Source organism: Dysidea avara, chromosome 2 (genome assembly GCF_963678975.1).
Source record: "Dysidea avara chromosome 2, odDysAvar1.4, whole genome shotgun sequence".
In the NCBI taxonomy this organism is placed as follows: domain Eukaryota; kingdom Metazoa; phylum Porifera; class Demospongiae; order Dictyoceratida; family Dysideidae; genus Dysidea; species Dysidea avara.
Window position 1 is genome coordinate 8,780,966 of NC_089273.1, and position 8,604 is coordinate 8,789,569.

The 8,604-nt window shown below is 40.1% G+C and overlaps 1 protein-coding gene across 1 annotated transcript; it reads left to right on the top strand.

Moving 5' to 3' along the window:
• The first annotated feature begins 5,061 nt into the window (after positions 1 to 5,061).
• LOC136247770 (uncharacterized) lies at positions 5,062 to 8,230 on the top strand. The gene is made up of 6 exons (XM_066039596.1): positions 5,062 to 5,326; positions 5,380 to 6,880; positions 6,927 to 6,974; positions 7,036 to 7,541; positions 7,672 to 7,866; positions 7,928 to 8,230. The coding sequence occupies exons 1-6, from the start codon at positions 5,231 to 5,233 to the stop codon at positions 8,228 to 8,230; spliced, it is 2,649 nt and encodes an 882-aa protein (XP_065895668.1). The 5' UTR covers positions 5,062 to 5,230.
• Positions 8,231 to 8,604: the final 374 nt, after the last annotated feature.

The following is an 8,604-nucleotide window of genomic DNA, read 5'->3' on the forward strand; positions in this document are numbered from 1 at the left end:
TAGAGAGTTCAGCTACAAACAAATCAGCCTGTAGAGAGATCAGCTAGAAGAAATTACCTTGTAGAGAGTTCAGCTACAAAGAAACCATCATGTAGAGAGTTCAGCTGCAAACAAATCACCTGTAGAGAGTTAAGCTACAAACAAATCTTCCTGTAGAGAGATCAGCTAGAAGAAGTCACCTTGCAGGGAGTTCAGTTACAAAGAAATGAACCATGTAGAGAGTTCAGCTGCAAACAAATCACCTGTAGAGAGTTCAGCTAGAAACAAGTCACCCTGTAGAGAGATCAGCTAGAAACAAGTCACCTTGTAGAGAGTTCAGCTAGAAGAAGTCACATTGTAGAGAGTTCAGCTACAAAGAAACTACCATAGAGAGTTCAGCTGCAAACAAATCACCCTGTAGAGAACTCAGCTACAAACAAATCGCCCTGTAGAAAGATTAGCTAGAAGAAGTTACCTTATAGGGAGTTCAGCTACGAACAGATCACCCTGTAGAAAGTTCAGCTACAAACAAATCACTCTGGAGAGAGTTCAGTTACAAAGAAACCACCATGTAGAGAGTTCAGCTGCAAAAAAATCAATCACTCTGTAGAGAGTTCAGCTAGAAGAATTCACCTTGTAGAGAGTTAAGCTGCAAATAAATCACCCTGCAGAGAATTCAGCTACAAACAAATCACCCTGTAGAAAGATCAGCTAGAAGAAGTTACCTTGTAGAGAGTTCAGCTACAAAGAAACCACCATGTAGAGAGTTCAGCTGCAAACAAATCACCTGTAGAGAGTTAAGCTAAAAACAAGTCACCCTGTAGAGAGATCAGCTAAAAACAAGTCACCCTGTAGAGAGTTCAGCTAGAAGAAGTCACATTGTAGAGAGTTCAGCTACAAAGAAACTACCACGTAGAGAGTTCAGCTGCAAACAAATCACCCTGTAGAGAACTCAGCTACAAACAAATTGCCCTGTAGAAAGATCAGCTAGACGAAGTTACCTTGTAGGGATTTCAGCTACAAACAAATCACCCTGTAGAGAGTTCAGCTACAAGGAAATCATCATGTAGAGAGTTCAGCTGCAAACAAATCATCCTGTAGAGAGTTCAGCTACAAAGAAACCACCATGTAGAGAGTTCAGCTGCAAATAAATCACCCTGTAGAGAGTTCAGCTGCAAACAAATCACCTGTAGAAAGATCAGCTAGAAGAAGTCAACTTGTAGAGAGTTCAGTTACAAAGAAACCACCACGTAGAGAGTTCAGCTACAAACTAGTGACCTTGTAGAGACATCAGATACCTTGTAGAGAGTTCAGCTACAAAGAAACCACCATGTAGAGAGTTCAGCTGCAAACAAATCACCTGTAGAGAGTTCAGCTAGAAACAAGTTACCCTGTAGAGAGATCAGCTAGAAACAAGTCACCTTGTAGAAAGTTCAGCTAGAAGAAGTCACATTGTAGAGAGTTCAGCTACAAAGAAACTACCACGTAGAGAGTTCAGCTGCAAACAAATTACCCTGTAGAGAACTCAGCTACAAACAAATCACCCTGTAGAAAGATCAGCTAGAAGAAGTTACCTTGTAGGGATTTCAGCTACAAACAAATCACCCTGTAGAGAGTTCAGCTACAAAGAAATCATCATGTAGAGAGTTCAGCTGCAAACAAATCATCCTATAGAGAGTTCAGCTAGAAGAAGTCACCTTTTAGAGAGTTCAGCTACAAAGCAACCACCATGTAAAGAGTACAGCTACAAAAAAAATCAATCACCCTGTATAAAGATCACCTAGAAGAAGTTACCTTGTAGAGAGTTCAGCTACAAAGAAACCACCATGTAGAGAGTTCAGCTTCAAATAAATCACCCTGTATAGAATTCAGCTACAAACAAATCAGCCTGTAGAAAGATCAGCTAGAAGAAGTTACCTTGTAGAGAGTTCAGCTACAAAGAAACCATAATGTAGAGAGTTCAGCTGCAAAAAACTCAATCACCCTGTAGAAAGATCGGCTAGAAGAAGTTATCTTGTAGAGAGTTCAGCTACAAAGAAACCACCATGTAAAGAGTTCAGCTGCAAAAAACTCAATCACCCTGTAGAAAGATCGGCTAAAAGAAGTTACCTTGTAGACAGTTCAGCTACAAAGAAACCACCATGTAGAGAGTTCAGCTGCAAACAAATCACCTGTAGAGAGTTCAGCTAGAAACAAGTCACCCTGTAGAGAGTTCAGCTAGAAGAAGTCACATTGTAGAGAGTTCAGCTACAATGAAACTCCCATGTAGAGAGTTCAGCTGCAAACAAATCACCCTGTAGAGAACTCAGCTACAAACAAATATGCAGTGTAAAAAGATCAGCTAGAAAGAAGTTACCTTGTAGAGAGTTCAGCTACAACGAAACCACCATGTAGAGAGTTCAGCTACAAACAAATCACCTGTAGAGAGTTCAGCTAGAAACAAGTCACCCTGTAGAGAGATAACAAGTCACCTTGTAGAGAGTTCAGCTAGAAGAAGTCACATTGCAGAGAGTTCAGCTACAAAGAAACTACCATGTAGAGAGTTCAGCTGCAAACAAATCACCCTGTAGAAAGTTCAGCTATGAACAGATCACCCTGTAGAGAGATCAGCTTGAAACAAGTCACCCTGTAGAGAGTTCAGCTAGAAGAAATTACCTTGTAGAGAGTTCAGCTACAAAGAAACCACCATTTAGAGAGTTCAGCTGCAAACAAATCACCTAGTAGAAAGTTCAGCTATGAACAGATCACCCTGTTGAGAGTTCAGTTAGAAACAAGGAATCCTGTAGAGAGATCACCTAGAAGTATCGCCTTGTAGAGTGTTCAGCTACAAACAAATCAGCTGTAGAGAGTTCAGCTACAAACAAATCACCCTGTAGAGAGATCAGCTAGAAGAAGTCACCTTATAGAGAGTTCAGCTATAAAGAAACCACCATGTAGAGAATTCAGCTGCAAACAAACACCCTGTAGAGAACTCAGCTACAAACAAATCGCCCTGTAGAAAGATCAGCTAGAAGAAGTTACCTTGTAGAGATTTCAGCTACAAACAAATCACCCTGTAGAGAGTTCAGCTACAAAGAAACCATTCTGTAAAGAGCTCAGCTGCAAACAAATCACCTGTACAGAATTCAGCCACAAACAAATAACCCTGTAGAGAGATCAGCTAGAAGAAATTACCTTGTAGATAGTTCAGCTACAAACAAATCATCCTGTAGAAAGATCAGTTAGAAGAAGTTACTTTGTAGATAGTTCGGCTACAAACAAATCAACCTGTAGAAAGATCAGTTAGAAGAAGTTACCTTGGAGAAAGTTCAGCTACAAAGAAACCATTTTGTAAAGAGCTCAGCTGCAAACAAATCACCTGTACAGAATTCAACTACGAACAAATCACCCTGTAGAGAGATCAGCTAGAAGAAATTACTTTGTATAGAGTTCAGCTACAAAGAAACCACCATGTAGAGAGTTCAGCTGCAAAGAAATCGCCCAGTAGAAAATTCTGTCAGAAACAAATTGCCCTGTAGAAAGATCAGTTAGAAGAAGTTACCTTTTAGAGAGTTCAGCTACAAAGAAACCATTCTGTAAAGAGCTCAGCTGCAAACAAATCACTTATACAGAATTCAGCTACAAACACATCACCCTGTAGAGAGATCAGCTAGAAGAAGTTACCTTGTAGATCGTTCAGCTACAAACAATTCACCCTGTAGAGAGAGCAATTAGAAGAAGTCACCTTGTAGAGTGTTCAGTTACAAAGAAACCACCATGGGGATTTCTGTAATCAATATATGTGACTGGATTTGCGAAAAGGAGTCTTCCACACACATCCAATTCCGTAAACGTTGGAGACCATAACTCAGTGTTCAAGTAACATATTAACCTGAAAATTGCAACATGTATTCAGCTATAGTGGTGCTCACCACTGCCCAAATTTCAAGGCAATAGCTCTTTCCAATCTGAAGTTATCAATTGTCAAAGTTGGCAAATTGGATGTGTGTGGAAGACCCCTTTTCGCAAATCCGGTCACATATGTATTATATATATAATTTGTACATTTACTGATAAAATATTTAAAGTACATCTACTTCATCTTTTCTTCTTCCTGTAGTAAAGAAAAAAGACATAGGTTAAAAAAGTCCCAAAGCTGGCCATAGGCCGGCTTTGGGGTATACAAATACAAAAAGAAATGAAATCTAATCCAAAACAGCCAAGCTGTACAAAAAGTGTGCGGCCCTCAGAAAGGCTATAGTGAAAGAAGATGTGAAATCCAAGGTGGCGGCCAAGAAATGGCTGTGATGGTAGGTTAATGGTAAAAATTTTAATAATGACAATTTAGGTAAATTTTGTGAAGCGGCACAAAAATTCACCTGAATTGTCGTTATTAAAATTTTTACCATTAACCTACCATCACAGCCATTTCTTGGCCGCCACCTTGGATTCCAAATCGTTTTTCACCATAGCCTTTCTGAGGGCCGCACACTTTTTTACAGCTTGGCTGTTTTGGATTAGATATTCTTCTACTAGCCTTCTTTTATGCCAATAAGTTTGAAGTTGGGATGGCAAACAGATTATGAGTTAAGGCAAGAGTTCATAATATTAGGCCACTCCAATTGGTAATTATGTTTCTGGTCCACCGCCCGCATCCTTTCAGTTTTACAGAAAGTGAAATTTCAGAAATACATGGGGAATATGCCCGCATCAGATTTTTGAAAAAGCTGGATTTCAGAGACAAATATTGGGCTGCTACAAACATGCTAAATCTAACTGCTTATGTGTCACTATAATGTCTTTTATCAGTGAAAACCTGCAAGAAATGGGCAGAGTGCATAGTAGGATCGATATACTCTAATAGAACAGTCAGTAAATCACAAAAAATACTCTAATTGAGCAGTCACCTCATTGCTGCTTTATTGCTGAATTCCGCCCGCCCGCATCTAAAACTAAACTTCAGATGACCAGAAACATAAAAACAAATTGGAGTGGCCTTAGTGTAGAGGGAGAGTGTCGAACGCTCAATATAACCCGTACAAACGCACTGCTCGTAGTATCACCAGGAAATTACCGTATGTTGCCGCATTTCATCAACACGCGGGCACAGATGACTACACTGTTGATAAGTGAAGATAGTTTTGAAACTCTACGACTTTGCCGACAGATAACGATGTTGGACAACGTGAGGCTTCGAAACCCATACTAAGTTAGTCGCGCACTACCGCGTGTTTGTGTGGTGCGCGTGTAATGGCATTCACTTAATACTACGATGGCTGGAACTCCTAAACGACCAAGCGATGACCCTCAGAGGAGCGATAAGAGACGTCGAGTTCTTGAACTGTCTGAGTTTAGTTCTATGAATCAGGTGAGTTTATTCAATAGCGTAACATTACGTCGAAATGAACCTTTTGTTCCCAGCAGCAAGGAACAGTACAGTATCCGCCGCCTACAGTAATAGCACCGTTGGCGTTCCACCCAGCTACCCAGTTATTTGGTCAACCAATGAATCAATTTCTAAGTAGGCCCATGTCACAGTCGATTTTGGGACGAACACTACTGATACAGCCGGCTAATCCATCTCATCAAGTTGTTCAGCTGGCTAATCCATCTCACCAAGTTGTACAGCCGGCTAATCTATCTCACCAAATTGTACAGCCGTCTAATCCATCTCACCAAGTTGTTCAGCCGGCTAATCTATCTCACCAAGTTGTACAGCCGTCTAATCCATCTCACCAAGTTGTCCAGCTGGCTAATCCATCTCACCAAGTTGTCCAGCTGGCTAATCCATCTCACCAAGTTGTACAGTCGTCTAATCCGTCTCACCAAGTTGTCCAGCTGGCTAATCCATCTCACCAAGTTGTGCAGCCGGCTAATCCATCTCACCAAGTTGTACAGCCGGCTAATCCATCTCACCAAGTTGTCCAGCCGGCCGTTCAGTTACTTCCACCTCAATGTACATATTTGCAGTCCACAGATTCACCTGATCCGTTATCCCTACCAGTGGATAACAATGCTGGAGCTACACAAAGTACAAGAGATGATCTATCTTTTGAAAATGTATCTAACAAAGGGAGGTTGAAATATCCTGATCTTGTTTTCATTAAAACTGTTTGTGAAAAGAAAGAAGCATTAGAAGTTGTGCAACGTTCATTGTACTCACTACCAGGAAATAATCATCTGTCTGTTGCTAGAATTTTATTTTTATCAGCAGAATCAAATGGCTTTACTTATGATGTGCAAGTGTTGTTTACCTCAATTCGCGCGGGTACGGTTAAAAGTTTGGCTGACGTTTTTGCTGTTTGTGATATAATTTCAAGAGTTGGTGAGTACAAGTTTTGTCCTGGATTTGATGTAAAGCGTTATTATGATGAGTATCATTCCGTCATCCGATACCATATCAAAGGTGTTCGTAAGTGGGAGAAACCTTTCAGTCGCATGGATTCTGAGAGTTGTTTGCTGTGGCATCAGCTTGCAAAGAATGCCAGCAAAGAAGATAAACTTAGCTTTGCAGTCATGTGCAAGAATTGTAAGAGTCTTCAATATAAGTTAGACATCCAGAAACGAAGATCTACAGTCAGTCCTGCAAGACGGATTGCCAGGCAACAGCCATCTTCTTCTTTCAAATTAAAGTACTTGTCTCCAGCAAGTGTTGCTCAACGAAAGAAGGCTACACAGACGGAGAGATCAGCTGACAAGACAAAGCTGGCACGGTGTGCTGAGTTAGAGGTCACATTAGATGATGAGCAATCAGATGAGTTGACTAATATAATGAATAAGATTGAGGAGGCCAATGAAGGTGAGTTGGAAAAGATTTTCAATGAAGCTGATGAACATTCAGTAGGAGAGTCAATCCGTGCTGCTTGGGAAAGCAACAGACAATCTACTCAACAAAAGTTCTTTAAGGATCAGCAGATCAACAGTAAGTGTGTTGCTATTAACTCAACATGTTATTATTTGTTTTATAGAGAATGGATGCCGCAACAATCGCTGGAGTTTAGTAACTATACGAATAGGTATGGCCATTAAACTATATGTTACATAGCTATTTTTATCTTGTCATTTTTTTTTACTTAGCCCTTGCTGTTTTTATACGAAGTCCAGCAGCATATGAAGCTCTTAAGAGTTTTGACATACTGCAGTTACCCTCCCGCTCAACTCTCCAAGCATACACAGGAGCATTTCAACATGAGGCTGGTGCTGCCACTGAATCTATCAGCAAGCAAGTAGAAAGATATAGGATTTTCCAACAGTCATGTGAAGCTGAGAACAAACGAAAACCCCTATCAACGGGTATACTTGTTTTTGATGAGGTGAAGGTTGTATCCTCATTGATGTGGAATTCTAGAAGTCACCGAATTATTGGGTTGGCAATGACAGAAGAGACGCAAGCTTCTTTACATGATGTATTTCAGCTTTTTGATAAAGACCACCGTACCAAGCAGACAAATTATATACTCCAATTCCTGTGGAGGGATTTAACCTCATCATTTGATATCGTGGGCCCATTTTATACAAGCAATGAAACCATGCAAGCTAAATTTATTTGTTCTTGTGTATTTCAGACCCTCAAACTTTTCAAGGTACTTATATATAGTTGTATTGTGCTTTACTCTAGATAATGGAACAAAGTTCATTAAGTATTGGTGTTACCATTGTATTATTTTACCCTGTATGTCTGATCATGCGCATAAAACACCTTTGTTAATATAGGTACATGACTTGAGGACATGTTTGCTAGTATGTGATGGTGCAGCTCCCAACTTAGCTGCATTGAAGTTAACACATAGATTCCAGGGTATGTATGGCTTATCTGATGGTCCAGATCCATACGCTGTCAGACCTTGGTTTGTGAACCCTCATGATCTACTCAATAGAATTTACTGGTTGATATGCCCCAGTCACCAGGTAACCTGTAGAAATCTATTCACATAACTGTATCAGATTATTGCATTGTTTCACACAACAGTTGAAGAACATGATTAATGCTCTTTTCTCCTCACAAGAAGGGGGAACGAGGACATTTACTGCTGCGGATGGGACCACTTTTGGGTGGAAGGCAATTTTAGATTTGTACTCCAGAGAGTGTCAGAGGAGAGACCAGGGGCATGCAAGAATGATCCCCAAACTTCGTGAAGTGCACGTTCTTCGAGATGCATGGACAAAATTAAATGTCTTGCCTGCAAAGATTATGCAGGTGGGTTTTCATTGTATTTTGTATACCTGCGTAGCTATGTGGACTTTATATGTAGCAAGAATTGGTATTGTCTGAGTTGCACCACTATCTTACGTCTGATCCTGCACCAGATGATGTTGCCACTGTGAAGTATACTTTGCAATACTTGGAGGCGTGTAATAAAATTTTCGAGAAAGGACTTTTGAGTCATGACAAAATATGTGATGTGGATAGTAAGGTTCTACATTCCATTTCAACAGGATTTTCCTTCTTTGAAAAGTGGCATGGAGATTTATCACGAGAAGGTACTTGTTAAATATTTTGTTTAAGTGATATTGTACTTTATTTTAAAATAGGTGGTCTGGAAACACTAGATCCAAGGTTCTTAAGTTCGCAAAGTAAGTTAGTGTTGTGATTCACTAGGCATACACCATAAATAATCATGCAGTGGAACTTGTCTTAGAGGTCAC